This window comes from Lepisosteus oculatus, chromosome 17 (assembly GCF_040954835.1).
Source record: "Lepisosteus oculatus isolate fLepOcu1 chromosome 17, fLepOcu1.hap2, whole genome shotgun sequence".
Taxonomy (NCBI): Eukaryota; Metazoa; Chordata; class Actinopteri; order Semionotiformes; family Lepisosteidae; genus Lepisosteus; species Lepisosteus oculatus.
This window is the reverse complement of record NC_090712.1, coordinates 15,735,324-15,751,762: the sequence shown is the minus strand read 5'-3', so window position 1 is coordinate 15,751,762 and position 16,439 is coordinate 15,735,324. Positions and strand designations below refer to the sequence as shown.

Sequence of the window (16,439 nt, the reverse complement as noted above, 5' to 3'; positions counted from 1 at the left end):
CACTGTTTGACATCCGTCTTGTGTGAAGCATGTGCATATGGCCCTCAGTGGGACACTTCCCCCTGTCAGGGGGAGAGACCCAGGACATTCCTTCCTGCCCCGCGGTGCAGTGGGGACTGGACAAAGACCCTGTGTGTCTCATTCTCAGGCCTTTGCCATTGCAGAAGATAGAGTTAGCCAGGGGGGTCTGAAATAGAATTAATAACCTATACTATATTAAAGAAACAAATCCCATCTAATTAGTGCTGGGCACGTGCTGGATTCTTGCTTCCTTCTTTCTAGTGGGATAAGTTCGGACAATGTAACCTCAGTGCCGTAACCTATTAAAATGTCCAAAATCTTATCTTTAAATATAAAATATCTAGATTTTGTGGGTAATACCTAATATAGTTTTTTTTTCCCTGTAGAAGTACAGGGCTCTTCTTGGAAAGTTTAAGGTTTGAATTTCCATAGCTTCTCTGCAACGCCTCCACCCTTCCCATCCATGTGAGTTTTTTACACACACAGGGGATAACAGCTGAACAGCTGGATGGCAGCTGTGCTACAGATGAGGCTGCAGAATCTCCTGTCAAGGCTGGATTGTGCTATAAAGCAGGGGTTCCCATCCCTGGTCTTAGGAACTCCCACACTTGCTTGTTCTCATTCCAGCTGAGCACTGTTACATGCTCGAATCCTTACGAACCCCAATAGTAGAATTAAGCTGAACTCTTTGTTTTCAGATCTTAAACATGCTGAAAGTTGCCTTTTAACTGTTGCATTACGTACAGTAAGGAACTGGAAACCCTCCAACTTCGGTCAGGCACCTTGTTAATTCAGTTACGTAAAAAGCTCAGCTGGAATCCAAATGAGCAGATGTGAGGATCCCCTGAATTATCAATAATAATGATGAGGCAGTTTTCATTGGTAGTATTTATGTGCTGAGCAGTAGAAGGATAGTGCAGGTACTGCCAAAATAATACATTAATAAAATTACAATATTGGCATTAATTGGAAGAGTAATGGAAGTGAAGTGCAAACAGTGTAGTAGACAGATGTTGTGTATACAGTGCAATAATGTGCAAATCTTATTGTGTATACCTTTTGTACAGTAAATAAGTGCAATTAGCAAGTTACACTTGCCAGTTCAACAATTAAAAGTATTCATGCAATACAGTGCAAGAGCTATTGAAGGATGTAGTTGAGGCTGTGTGATGTAAACAGATGTCTTTAATCTTCATTTAAGTTTTAGCAATAACTGAAGTAATGTTTAATACTTTATATAATAAAATATTATTGAAGTAAAAAAACTTGTACAGACCACACAAGCTGCATTAAGAATGTGCTTCACCATACTGACAGCTCTACAAATGATTGTTTGCAGAACAACAAACATATTAAAGAGCTGCATTTCTTAAGCTCTTAAGTATCTAATTGTCTGTTAAACGCAATCAAGCTAATTTTTTTTACCCACTGTCTCAGGCTGTTTTATTTTCTTTTGAATCATGATGATACAATAAATGCTGCTTTCAAGATTGGAATAAGCGTCCCATTATTATGAAAGATTGTGCATTGCATTCACTTAAAAGAATCTTGCTTTCGTACCTTTTTCGTACCAACATTTCTGTCTGTAACAGATTGGAATCATGCATTTTGTTTGGTTTGTAGTGTTATTGGCATCCCACTGTCCCGTTAATGCTGTGCCTGCATGGAATACACATTTACTGCAGATACAGGAATCTTTACATTTTCACAAGCAAATAATCGATTATTGAAGGCTGGAGAAGCTAAAACATTTTGCTTTTTCCATACGGAAACTTTCTCTCTTTATTTTGCTGTCTGAATGAAGTTGTTTATTTACAGTTGAGCAGCTATATGCTTATTTATGATGACTGCTAGGAAAAATGTAATTTACAATTACTACTCATAGCAGGTACCCATTATGACCTAAAGAAAAGGGTTTAAAGAAGTGACTCTTGTTTCTAGTAAAATTCATGCCTTCCTGTTTCCTCGTATACCCGCTTCTGTGCTGATCCTGAGGTAGCACAGAGGGTTGGTTTTTGCCAGCACTCTTTTAAGCAGTTGCATCAAGTTGTGTTTGTAAGCTACAGTACGCAGCAATTGTTGCTAAAGCTAATCCCCTGGCTTTTTTCAGGAAATAGCTAGATGAGATCCTTGGATCAATTTATCTACTAACTACCAACAGGGTTAGATGGAGTGAATGGCTCCCCTTGCTCATAACCGTTCTTATGCTCTTGAGTAGTGTGACTGAAGAGACTGCTTGCATTTCAGTAGTTCAGTCAAATACTATCTTAAGGCAGAGGGGAAGTGAAATTCTAATTGTGACCAAGCATTGTCCTTCATGCCTTAAATTTTAAAGGGTTTTTTAGTGCATTGTTAAAGCTTTAAAACATGTGTTCATTATTTAGTATTTAATGTTGGTTGGATTATGTTTGAACAGTACCTTACAACTGTGACATTGTGAAGTGCAATAAAACAGTACCTTAAACACTGTCACCCAATAATATACAGCAGTCTCCTCTTAAAGTCTGCAGACTATCTCAGTTCAATTAAAGTGAAGTAAATATTTATACGCTACCTTGCAATAACAGGCCTTTTTTATAGATAGACAAATCTTTCAGTACAAGCTGTGAAATGGAACTATCCATCTGTAGACATTTGCTGTGGTACAAAACTAAATAAAAATGTACTATTACCGCTCATTACAAAGTTCTGGATTTTCTTGAATAAAACATATAGCTGTAAAGGGTCCGAATATTATATTTTCAGCCGGGTGATGGTGCCTTTTTTTCCACACTTGCAGAATTTTTGCATATGCTCTATATAGTTTGCTTATGGATCTGGTTTGTCTGTACCAAATTGTACTGCAGAAAGTGGATTTAATTGAATGCAAAAAAAAAACCTTTTACAGCGCTAACTCTTCTGTTTTCCATTTCAGGTCTGACCGATGAAAAAGTAAAGGCCTACCTTTCCCTCCACCCCCAAGTTTTAGATGAGTTTGTGTCTGAAAGCGTGAGCACAGAAACAGTGGACAAATGGCTGAAGAGAAAGAACAGCAGACAGGAAGGTAAGAGTGTGGATTGGTGGAGAAGAAATGGGGTTATACGCAGCATGGAGTTGCCCAAGAACCCTTGTCATGTTTTGGCATGATGCTTTCATTATGTCAGGAAATTTGTACATCCTAACTAGTCCTAATATACTACTAATACTAACACACAATTGGATGGTGGTGAGAGGGATCTCATCAATCTCAGGGGATATGGCATCATCGTCATTATACAGTATGTGCCTGGCTAAGCATGGTAGTATGACAGTAAGCATAGATGCTTCACAACTCTTGGGCACTCTTGGGTTCAGTTCTGGCCTGGGCTTCCTCCTGTCTTGAGTTTGCATGTTCTTCTTTGGCTGTGTGGGTTTTTGTTGGGTGCTTTGGTTTCCTGCCACAGTCCAAGCATAATGCTGTTGATGTAAATTGGGATCTCTAAATTGTTGTTTGTATGTATGTGCATGTACCTTGTGACTATATTGGGCTAAGGGGTTATTAAAAATAGTTGAATTTTCAACTAATTTCAACTTTGGACAGATGTTAGTGATTTTGACATCTTTCTGCACGCTTTGGGTGGTAATCATTCATGAAGCTCTGACTGAAGGCCGGCATGCTGCAGCCAGCTTCATTGCATTTACTCAACAGTCCATTTCATTTATACTGAATAGGGGATGAAGAGCGATATAGAGAAATCAAAGCAGCTGTATAAATTGACTTAGTACAAGAAATGAGTAAAAGCCTTTTTTTCCCACACATACACATGCATTTGACAGAACAAATATAAGCCGGGTGTTAAGAGGAAGGAAACAAAACTTTGAAACGAGCAGTTAACCGAAACGTAAGCATTACCTGTACAACACTGTTGGCAGGGACACATACCTTCAATCTACAATTAAAATCTCTTGTTCCACTAGGAACAGTTTTCCCCTCAGGTAGTTTACCTAAAAGAAGTGGGCCAGGAAATTTATTTTAATGCTTTTCTGTCTATTTTTAAACTTTTTTCCACTTAATGTATGCATCTGCTTTTACAGTTTACCTCACTAAATAACTATGCAACATGGTATCCAGCAGTAACAAAATGCTTGGATGGAGCCTGATTTTTACGGCTTGTTAAATGTGTTTGTATTGGTTGGAGTCTCTGTATTCTCTCAAAGGCAGAAAACTGCAACATGGATAACAGACCTACCACAAGTCTGCATCCATCATGTGGTTTTGTTCCTGGCTCGGGGCTGTGTGTTTAAGTTTCTGACGTCAGCATGGACTCCAGGGGCATCTTGGGGGGCAGCATTCTGGATGCCTTTTCTAACTGAATGCTGTGTCTACTCTGAGCTCAGTTATTTGGGCTTTGGAGTGTAATTTGAAAGTCTACATTAATTAACTGCTAGCTTTCTGCAAAATATCAGCTTGTTTTAGGATTTTTGTGTTAAATTCCATGGATATTAATAACCTCTAAAAAATTCAAATGCCATTTCTGCAAAAGCGATTTTTACTTTTCTCATTTAAGGTGTTGTTGACTGTACAGTTTTCATATTTTTTTCCTTTTTTTCTACTGGTCTCATTTTTCCACAGACAGGGCCTGCCTTAGAATTGCATCCATTTCTCGCCAGCATTCGTTTTATCAAACATAGTAGTCCTGACGCTAGCAGTTAGTATAATGAGTGAAATTATATATAATTTGTCAGTAACAAAATGTCGAAGCATTGCTTGGAGGTTGTGGAAAAGCATTGCTGTAGGAATGTTCAATGGTCGTTGTGACTGAGAGAGGGTCTTGACAAGCTATGTATGTTGGTTTACAAACAAAAATAGTAAAATAATACTTGGAATCAGACTGCCCCTTCATGTAGATGACTTTCGGTCACTGGCTATTCTGCACAGAGATATAAATAACATAACACATTTAAAAAGAAAGGTGACAATAAAAGAATATTACCTTATCCGAGAGCTGACATAAGAGTAGAGGTCTCCTAGTCTCCTCTCAGTAAATGTACTTTATTGCATTTGCTTACGTATTGTATATCAGTTAATGCACAAGAAATGCTTCTCAGAAATTTCTTCCATTTGACTATTTCCTAATGCAGTTTATATTGACCATCTCAATATAAAAACGGCTTTTTGAAAAATGTGAAATGGAAAATGTGTTGTTAGCCTAACATTATTGTGTTTGCACAGACAGCATCCATTTTTCTGAATATAACTTTATGAGTGTTTTTTAGGGGCATGAATAATGTTTACACAGAATACTTAGTGTAATGATTTGAGCTGTGTGAAAAAAAACAATTTATCATTAGGATTGTTTATACATGTGCTTATTTCAACATGATGTTGTCATTTGTAATAGGAGTTTATTTACAGGATTTTGTTGTCAAAATAGATATGTTCTTCTTTGTCGGCTGTTAATGATAATTATTCAAATATTCCAAATGCTTTTCGATACTCACCTATGTCTAAGTAACTTTTGCAAATCTCTCTACAACATAACATTTGTACTGTACCCATGCACAATGAAGGAGAGATGAATTCCTTGCATTTATATTGTTTTTCCCTGCAAAAAGAGTTTATACATATGGGAGGGGACCTACTTATTGATCACTGAAGAGTAACACCCAGCTGGGTGATGTATGGCAGCCATTATGAGGCAGATCCAGGGGTGTAAAGAGACAGAAAAAGTACCTCGCCAATGGAATTTAGGAGGGACCCTTTGGCTAACACTCCTACTCTTTTAAACAGTGCCATAGGTTTTTCATCACCCTTGGTTCAATCTTTCATATGAAGGTCATCACGATGTCCCCAGCCGCCATATTGCCGTATTGTTTTGGGAAATTGTAGCCCAAAGGGAGCAGTGCCACTTAATGATCCACTGGTTTTGAGCTTGGTCTCTACTGGTGCTCAGGAAGCTGCAAGGGCTGTTGTTCCAGTACTTCCAGTCTTACCATCAGGAGTGCAGATCTGCTTGTGATTTGTCACTAGGAGATTCCCTTTCGTAGTTCGCTAGTGACATGAATTGGGCTCCAGCTGCTTTTGGTATGAGCAAGATCTTTTTAATTTTGGAGCCACTTGTCTCGCCTCCATGTACGAACATAATTCTGGGATTTTTGTGATTCTGTAACGTTGGCCACACAGGTACATATTTAGTGTGGTCCCTTAAATGGAAGGCTTTTCGGTTTCTGCAAAAAAAGGGTTGGGGACTGATGGCAAAAAAGCTGCACTACAAATCTGGGTGCTTACTTGATGTATGTTAGCATATGTAATGTAACATAAAATAGATTAAATGTATTTATATGGGATGGTTTAGGCTTTCAGGTCGCTACTTGTACTTCCAGTCACATTGGATAAGATTGTCTTGCACTTTACATTGACATTGACCTTTTTTAAATTGTATAATGTTAGCATGCCCAGAGGGGTTGGGCAGCTTTTTTGGTTCCTCACCTCCATTGTCTTCTGGTCTTTTCTGTTCTGTGTTCACAATATGTATGGTCACTTGCTTTGTTAAGTGCCTTGGGGCAACCTTGTTGTGAAAGGTGCTATATAAAAATAATTGAAGAGACGAATGAATGGGCTGTCCCACTGGTAAGCAGTAAACGCAAGCAGGGATGTTCAAGCTATATGAGTGAATGATAGTAGAAATCTGCTAATAAAAAACTGTGAAGGCAGATGTCTTTGAAATTGCAATCAGAATCAGAGCTAAAGACCTCTTTGTCAAAATAAAGGGGAAATGTACATATATTCTATCTCTGTAATATGTACTATATGAAAGAATTTGTATTGAGCTCTTGAGGTTTCGTAGCATCTGACACAAGTCTTGTAGTCTTTAGAATGCAGTAATTGCACAGAATGATTCTGAGGAAAAAAATCCTTAGCTCCCTTTTTTGCTAGTGGTCACTGCTGTCTTGAAAGGAGGTGCTCCCACTTCATGGAAAGCAGATGTTAGTGAAATGATCGGAGTAACAGCACCCTGATCTGGCATGGTCTCAAGAGAAATTTCCCATAGCTGAAGCACAGGACACTAGACTGCTCCAGGACGTCAGTGTGAGGCTCAAGCTGATGGCCTCCTTCAAAGCATTTTTGTCCTCAAAGGACTGGAGCTGAAGTGTACATGCTGATCCCAAGGCAAGGCTTGATAGAAAAAGAAGATTGTAAAAAAAGGCAAATGCACACAACCAGATAGGAAAGGAGGAAAAAAGGGGATAACAGGAAAGAGTGGATGATATAGAACGGCCGTTAGGAGCTACGGTATGTGCTCTATCAAACTCATAGCACATCCTAGTGCGTGATGTTTTGCTTAGATGCAGTTTACAAAATCCGATGGGTGCAATACTGGAACTCTGGGGGAAGAATAAAATGAAATCTACAACTAACGAATACAAAGACAAAAAAAACATTACTTGTAGAGATGCTTTTCTGGTTAATATATTTGAAAGTAAATGTTAAGTGATGCTGGGACATGTGGATCATGGACCAGATATTTTAATCACCCACACCTTTTAGGAATCTGCTATGCCCAGCAGAGACTGGGCCGGGGAAAAAAGGAAATGACAGTGTTTTATACGTGGCAATATTCCAGCAATAATGTGAATTTTAGGAATCAGTCTTGTCCTTTAGCATAGCCGATCCATCAAATTGTGTATTGTTCAGCAATAACCTCAACTCTGTGGGTTTTAAAACATAAGTGAACCTCACATCTGTATTTATTTCAGATATAAACTTAAATGTTTTTGGCAGCCTTTCGTTCTCAATGTCTGTGGTTGTAGATATCCTCTTTCATTTTATTAAAGATTTCAAGAAACACTATTTCTTCTCAAATTCAATGAACATGCTCATTTCTGTGTTTTCATGTTGGCTGTCTACAGTGAGTAAAAAACATGCACGTAAATGTGCAAGAATTGCAGTTTTAGAGAGAACTGGTAACATTTATACATTCTAATTTAGACCTTGAGATATAGACTGCTTTATAAATGCAATGTAGTTGTGAGACTTTTGCTGATAGATAAACAACATGTTGTGATATTTGGTATAAATCAAATTCCTTTAAATGAAAAAAAGAAAACCAACACAGGGCTATTTTAGCTTGTGCCACTGAATCCTTAAACTCACTGTCCTGAGCTTGTGGTGTTTTATGTTCACACCTCCTTTGTTCTAATGTGTATTGTGAATGTGAGCTGCATGGCAGCAGCCAGTAGCAGGGAGATGTAGAGATTGTTGGGTGTTAAAAAGGTATGGGAAAACGAACTATTTCAATAGCAATAAAGTCATCTTTTAATTCCTCCACATGGGAAGAAGAACTGGCACACATTTCTGGAAAGCTGACAAAACAAACAAATCATTGCATAAGGAAGCATTGTTGAGCTGCGTCCAGCACAGCAAAAACCCGAGCAGGAAACAAGAACAGCCAACCAGCCATCCCTAGAAATGCAGAAGGCTCCCACCCACATACAGGTCAGAAGAGAGGCAGTGTACTGGAAGTGTATTAATGTGTGCAGGAGGCAGTCTTTTGCTGACTGTCCAATGCACTCTGTCTACAGCCACCAGCAATTGATGTTTAAGCGTTCGTATCAGAAGTTGTAACCTTAGCTGTTCAGTATCTGTCTACTCTTTCCCATGTGTACATATTCAAGGACATTTACAATTTTAGCCCTAGATATTCATAATAGAAGGTGGACTGTTTTTGGCAAGTTTAAATTTCAAGCTAGAGTGGTCTTGGCAAAGTCCTTTGCAGAACCTTATTTTTCAATATGATGTTTTGTAATCAATTATCAGTGTCCCTCTGCAAGCATCTGCCATGTTAGGGCTAATTCTTCATAGAACAGCATGCCCTGGCAAGATGTGCTTGCTAAAGACAGTGTTGAACAGACCAGAGATTACCTGTACAAAGAAACAGTACAGTAAATGAACTGAGTAAGTAAAGTAAATGAATAAGGCTTATTGAAGTATTTACTTCAAAAGGTTAGTCGATTGTATATCCATAATCTTACTGAAATTAAAAAGAAGTGTTTATTAGATTTCTCTTGCTGCTTTTTTCCCCATTGAAGAATCTGCTCTGAGGTTGTTCCATCTGGGAGTAAAGAGAAACGTTCAGAGCATCAAAGCACTGAGCTCATGAAAGTGAACAAAACTGCCACTTGTGATCACCTAAAACAAGGACAAGTGTTACCAACAACAAAAGCAGCCATTATTCTTTATTAAAGTGCAGAAGGAAAAGTGAAGCTCTCTAAAGAAATAGTCATTAAAACGACATGGTTCTTAGTATGCCACAGATATCTCTTGAGTCTTTCTTTTGCGTCACAGCTGCAATATCTTTTAAACCCCTTTTCCTGTAGAGCCCCAAGATCAGCTCAGACTGTTTATACTGTTTTTCTTTCTTTTTTTGATATTTTATTTATCTTTATGTTTTTTGTGTTATTTTATCCAGTTTCTTTATTTAAAGGTATAACCTTAAAATGCAACAAAGAAGTAAAATGTGGTTAGGTCTGATGTGTTCAGTTGTTCATTTAAGAGAAAGCTCCAGGATTTGAATGGGGTTTTGCTGTATGTTTTGTCATTTTTATTTGATAACAATTAAGCCTTAAGCCCCCCACATCTTCTTTGTATCTTTGCAAATTAAACTTGTACAATCACTGTTTTGTTCTAAAAAACAGTAAGCAAGTTATTTGCTTTGGTGATGAAACTTGCAAAGCATGTGTGCCAGTTTGATTTTGCTGCACTATCAACCTTTTACTATTTTCATGATTTAATGGTGAGGAGTCAAATGGTTTTGAAAAAGGTACCATTAAGGTTCTGAAACAGTGAAAACCTATTTCCCTACAAGTTCTCATTTAAGAAGGTGGATTGTTTAAAATGTATTACTAGTTTGGTCCAGAATTATATAACAGAATTGTGGACTTGGTGTGTATGCAGATAGAACTATAAAAATGATTGGTACAGATATGTCGAGCTGTAAATGTAAAGAAGTGTTTAAAATTGCATGTAAGTAAAGCCTAGTATTTCAATATAGATCTCAGAAATCTGTGCTGAATTGTGAAGATTTTCCACCTAAAAACAGTAAACATCTCTCAACCCTTTCAAAGTCCGCAGTCGCAGATTGTAAAATCTCTGTACTGCACTAACGTTGAGTTACACAAAAACATTTTCACAGACTCGGGAAATAAGGAATGAGAATTTTTTTTTCCTGAACAGGTTTCCAACATTTCCTTTTAATAATCTAGAAATCATCTCTTACTTCTTTAAATTTAGGACTGTTTTAAAGTTAGTATGAATTGTAGTGCAAGAATGTACAAGAATTTCCATCTTAAAAAGTAAAAACCTGAAAAAAGTCATAGTATCTTTGCACATTAAAATTCTGTTATTGAGTTAATCTTTCACAAATGTAGAAATAGGACAATTATAACAGTAATAAATCAGGAATCCTTAGCTGTCAATTATTTCTTTTAATTCTAAACCAAAGAATTACCCTTTTATTGATTATATAAAAGTAATCAAAACCCCAGATCTTGGATTTGGTCATGTTGTGTTTTCTTTACAAAAGTAAATCCTTTTTATAGGTAAAGTAAATTTTTTTATAAACTCAAATGCTGGTATGAAGCAGGAACTCTGCAGTTAATCTGTGAACACCGTATCACTGACACAGCCCTGGTATACAAGACAGTCTTTTTTCTATGCTACACCTAAACACAAATAGAAAAAAAAAGATAAAAGGGAGTTTTAGTATTAATGGTCTTAGGTTAAATAGACACTTCTTGCTGTCCTTTTTTAGCCATTTGTAAACTTGCACACTATTGGAAATTAATGTGGCAGGAAATTGCACTGATGCGGGTGGGGTATAGGAAATTAACTGGGACATCAGAGTGCAGTGTTTTGAAAGGATGAATAAAACACCGTGGATGTATTTCAAGTGATTTTCTTCTGTGGAATCGGTTTAAGAGCGATGCTGGTTATTAAAGTTGATAGCGCTGTGGTTCAGTCTCCTCTATTAGCCTTTACCACAGTGAACACTACTGAAAGCACCTGAAGTCTCCCTGAGGATTTAAGTGTTCAGGCATAAGATTTTCTAGTTGCACAGCAGTCCACAGTGCTAAGAGCCAAACACTTTCTTGTGAGCAGGCATGCCAAACAGATTGTGCAGCACAATACCCTTTACATCCCAGTAACCATCATGTGACCCTTGACTGGATTAGAGAAATACAGTTTTCCTGGAAGCTGTCGCTGGTCATGTGATAAAAGAACTGAAACAAGTTATATTGTGTGCTTGCACTATAGCCTTAGTGACCTACATGAAACCTCTTTGTATTTTTTCACTAGATGCCCCTATCGCACATTACATAACACAAGGAGTCTGTCTTAGAGTAATGCAAACAAAAATGACAGACTCATCAAATATCCTTATTAATCCTGAACACTAGGCTGAAGCGTTACTTCACTCAGAACTTCACACAAGCTTTGTTGTACTGGATTTTTATAATTGTATTTATTTTATTAAGTGACTCATTATTTTTACTGTTTTTTCCTGTGCCTTCTGAAATTGTAATTGTGTATTCTGCCTGGCTTACTGTTTTGACTGTCCCAGGATAGATGGAATACAATACAAAAATGGACTCTAGAGATGTAAGATGTCACCGTGCCAGTTCAGTGAGGTTTTAATGTGAGTTTATTTAACAGACAGGCCTTCCCAGAGAGTACAGAAAAACATAATCTAAATACAATCACTTTACAGGGCTCTTTATAATGCATATACAGCCCTGGTCAAACTCTTGTGTTACCATAAATGTCAAGGCAAACACAGAACATGTATGAAACCACGGAATCTAAGGGCATGCATGATATAGGAATACTTGATGTAAGCACCAATCACAGTATGATTTTTGCCTTAGTAATTCTATTGCCATTAAAAAGACAAATGAAAGGTACATTGGTGAATGGAGTTTTAAGAATGGCCATAAATAGAATGCCGTCTAAGATCTAGATGAACACTTCAGACAGTGTAGCGGTGAACAGATCCATGCCTGTGTGTTTAGGTGGATTGAAGTTTCAAAAGGGCTGAGACAGCCATCTAGTAAGGTCTTACATTGTTCAAGTCAAGGTTTATTCCATGCTGAAAAGAGACGAAAAGAAACACAATGTTTTGGCTGTGGAGCCTGTTTCGGGTGAAGAAGGAGACTCCACAGCTGAAACGTTATGTTTCTTTTCTTCTCTTTTCAGCATGGAATAAACCTTGACTTGTTCTTTTGTGGCCTATGCATGCTGACGCAGCGACCTACGTGAACTTCTTATATTGTTCTACGGCTCCAGCTTTGGAGCATATCACAGACATCTGCTTCAAATGACATCTGCTTTCTCAAGACAACTGGAAACAAATTCTAGTTTTCAAATCTGGACAGACTTCAGTGAAGGTCTAATGTCTGAAGCTGTGGATCGTGTGAGTGACCAGGCACTGGGTCCTCTTTCAGGAGGTGTATTCCTAGCTGTGAGAGGTGGAGGTCCTGTGAGACTCTCGCTCAGAGGAATGGCTAATTAATGGTATCAGCTCTGCTGACGTGAGTGGGTTACTCTCTTGGGTTATCAATTCTGTTTACGCCACGTGAGAAATGATTAGGAGTTAACTCATGTCCCAGACCCACCACTTTTAATGCCCAAAAGTAAAGCCATTGGCCCGCTTCACACTAGAAGCCAAGGAATGAATAATACAATAATTATGTTTGCTCATAATAACCTACCTTCTAATGAACGCACCTGGGCTGAGCTGAAATAAAAAATGATTGGAGGTTTACTTTGAGTACGTAAGTTCTTTATTGACCACATGTGTCTTGAATGAGCAACTACTGCTGTTCGTTCATTATTTTCAAGAAAGGTGTGTCATTGATTCATTAATTCATGGCAGTGACTTTGGACCTTCATTAAGAATAAAGCTAAAGAATTCACAGAGTTCTTTAGGTTTTTGCAGATATCTGAAGTATTTATATTGCTGCTTATATAAATAGAGGACATTTAGGTTTTTTGGCATACTGTACATGTCTCAGGAAATGTTGATTAGGGAGACACAAATACAGATGTCTCCAAGAAAGATGGAACTATGATTTGATATATTCAATGAAAGTTGTGGAGACTGTGAAATTTAATTAAAACAATCCATCAATTCTGTTGCTTTATAGAAGCAATGCAAAGCATATTTTTCTCATAATGTAATTTTTTCACAGAAAATGGAGAAATGCTAATCTTTTAAAAATTGTGTCTCAGGGTGCCCTATAAGACAAACTGGATTAGAACTCTGCTTGGTCAGGTTGGGAGACCTAAGATAATGATCACCATCACATCTTCATGTACTGTGTGTTGTTTTCTGACAAGGACAACATTTATTTTTACTAGCGAATAAAAAGCTCCACCATTCTCTCTGCCACCATGTCTGCTACCCTCTGATTTACAGAAGATGATATCATTATTGAGAAGTATATACGTATACTTCTTATTATTCAATATATTACCCTTCAATGGTCATTGAGTATTCAGGTAATTGTCCTACTCATGTAGAGCCATAGTCATTCTCCTGATGCACATATTATTTCTTCCTGACATTACTTACCGTAGCCACTGTGCTCTGCTAATTGTAGAATAACATCTCATTCTATGAGCAACTTCTCTTGTAGACTGTGCTTTTAATTGAACCTATAGCAACAGGTGATCTTCATTACTCAAGTTATGCTGCTGTTCTTGACTTAATTAAAATCACACAGTCTTAAGTGGCTCTTTATACATATTCTTGATCAACTATTGTTAATTTGAACTCAAATGAAATGGTGAACATTGTACAATTAGATTTTTTGTTAAATCATATAACTTGAACTCAGTATTCTAGTATTTTAAAGACCAGTGCTACACAAAAAGTCAAGACATTACTTTGCTATTTAAATTACAAGTGAAATTATGTACTGTAGGTACCCAGTGCTCTCTTAGTGCATCAGTATATCTTGCTTTTTACTGTATTACTTTTTACTGTTGTAAAACCTTGTTTTAATTTCCAAGTTGTAAAGAATAATGGAACAATATTTCTCCATATTTTATGCAGAAGTGGACTTATTTAATGTAATTAAATTCTGGTTTCCACACAGTGTTCCTACAATGTAAGTTTTTCTCTTCCTGTGACTAATCTTGTCATTATTTAAAATGTTCTCTAAAATGGTGGCCTGCAGCTTCTTTTACCATATTTCCTGAGAAAGGGGGGCTGAGTGCTTGCTTTCTTCTTTTTTAAACCCCTTTGTGTAAAAGCAGCTCTGATCTTGGTTTGCTATAAAGCAGCTGATGCTGTTTATCAGTGAATTTGGAAGTTGGCCATGGCTACACAAAGATGTTGTTGTGTAAGTGATCACATATACTTCAGTGATAAAAGACAACTTCTTACCTGCAGGCTGCGGCAGAAAGCTGTTACATCACATGATCAGAGGCTGTGATACTTCTTGTTCCACCTTGAGGGTCACGTGGCCAGGGGTGGAGAATTCTTTAGTCATTAGTAGTATCAGTGGCTGAAGGACCCTTGAGCACAAGAATCCTCACTCATATTGCTGAGTCACTCATGTTCAGGCGATATTGATTCAGCATCATGTATTTTTAATGTGATGTGCCTTGGACTCAATTGATTGAATGTGCTGCCAGAAGCCCTTTTTGATCTTTATAGTGATGCAAGTAAAGTTTCTGTATCTCATCTTTTACTACAGTTGTTGACATACTTCAATATTCTAAAGCATGATGTTGCATATTATGAGTGGTATAAAAGTTTATTAATACTTTGTTTTATCACCCTATTATTCATTTCCATTTGGGATATATTTAATGTCTTTTTAGGGGGCGATGCATTGTTTGTGATGTATTCATGCATAAGCCATTTACTGTAACAGTTATGGGTTAATATTGGAAGTGCAACCACAGTGGTAAAAATGTTTATCTGTTGAACCCCCTAATGGAATGGGAATGGTAAATTAAACTTAGTGATGGTAATACTGAGCAAAAGGAATGAGAAACCCTGAAATAATTAATGATACAGATACAGTACTGGGTTCGGTCTGGAAATAGTCTTAGATGATCCATTGATTTTGTCTTTCTAGGCTGTTCAATGTTTATTATCCCTTTGTATTTACTGTATATGCACGACCTAAATACCTTTTTGTTACTCCACTTTATTAATTGTAACAATACTAACTGTAATCCTAGTGTTTGGATTCCATTCCTGTCTTGTGGGTTGTGAATATACTGTATCCTTGCCATATATGTGACACAGGTGACTTTCAGGTTAATGGCTAAGAGGTATATTATATTATACCATAAAGAAGTCTTGTTTGTTTTCATCAGTTGGCAGTATGTATTCTAGGAACATGTTATCTGGTTTTCCATTCTTTATGATAAGTTTGTCATTTTGCTTTAACAAGCATGGAGAACAAGCCCCATGGTGGTGCAGTGGTTAGTTAGCATTGCTCTCTTGCCACGCTGGGGCCCTGGGTCCAATTTCTGGAGTGCTGTCTGCTTGGAGTTTGTCTGGGTTTTCTTCAGGTTCTCGGTTTTCCTCCCACGGTCCAAAGACGTACTGGTAGGCATAATTGGATTCTGGAAACAAATGGCCCTGGAGTGAGTGTGTGCGTCTGTGTTTGTATCTGTCTGCCCCACAGTAGACTGGCGTCCCATCCAGGGTGTATCCTGCTTCGTGCCCATGGCATGCTGTGATAGGCTCCAGCTCCCCCGCGGCCCATTACTGGATAAGAGGTTAGAAAAAGGATGGGACAGCTTGATATTGTTAGACATGTTCTAAGACCAGTATTTCAGATGACTTATGAGATGCTTTTCCAATTATGATCTTGAGCAGGGACCTTTTGAACCACAAGGCTCTTAAGATGTGCAACAGAAAACATTACTAAAGCATGTCCGAGTGACCGGTTGTGATCAATTGCCCCTGAAGACAAGTGCTTTCAGTTGTTTATTTGTAAGGGTAATTGCAGCTTCCTCTTTTTTTCTTTTTCTGTGCTAATGTTTTTAGCATGCTGTAATACCTCTGTGGATCATAGACATTCCTATCTTTGACTTCTGCTGACGTCATTGTGTTAACTTGGCAGTGAGGGTCTGCTTCAAAATAGCTCCTTCGGCTAAGTTTGGAAATTCACCATGCACCCCGAAAGAATGTGTAAAATAAACAAATGCTGGAATACTACTTTCATTTCACATGGTCTAGTACATATTGTATATTTATATTTCGGGAGAAGCCTTGCATTTTTATTTTTTTGCTTGAGTTATTTTTTTTTACTGGGTTTTCATTCAATGCATATTGTAACTGCTGCTCTCACAAAATTAGGACAGTAAATACGCTTTTCTACCACATTGTATTTCAATTAAATTCAATTTATTTGTATATAGCGCCCTTCACAACAAG

General features: G+C 37.6%; 1 protein-coding gene across 5 annotated transcripts in view; it reads left to right on the top strand.

The window, feature by feature from the left end:
• Positions 1–16,439, top strand: part of pde10a (phosphodiesterase 10A) — a 94,503-nt gene that overhangs the window by 48,177 nt on the left and 29,887 nt on the right. For all 5 annotated transcript variants that reach the window (XM_006638805.3, XM_015362977.2, XM_015362980.2 and 2 more), the window contains exon 2: positions 2,936–3,064. In XM_006638805.3, the coding sequence (XP_006638868.2) occupies positions 2,936–3,064 (129 nt within the window). The remainder of the gene's footprint in view (positions 1–2,935; positions 3,065–16,439) is intronic.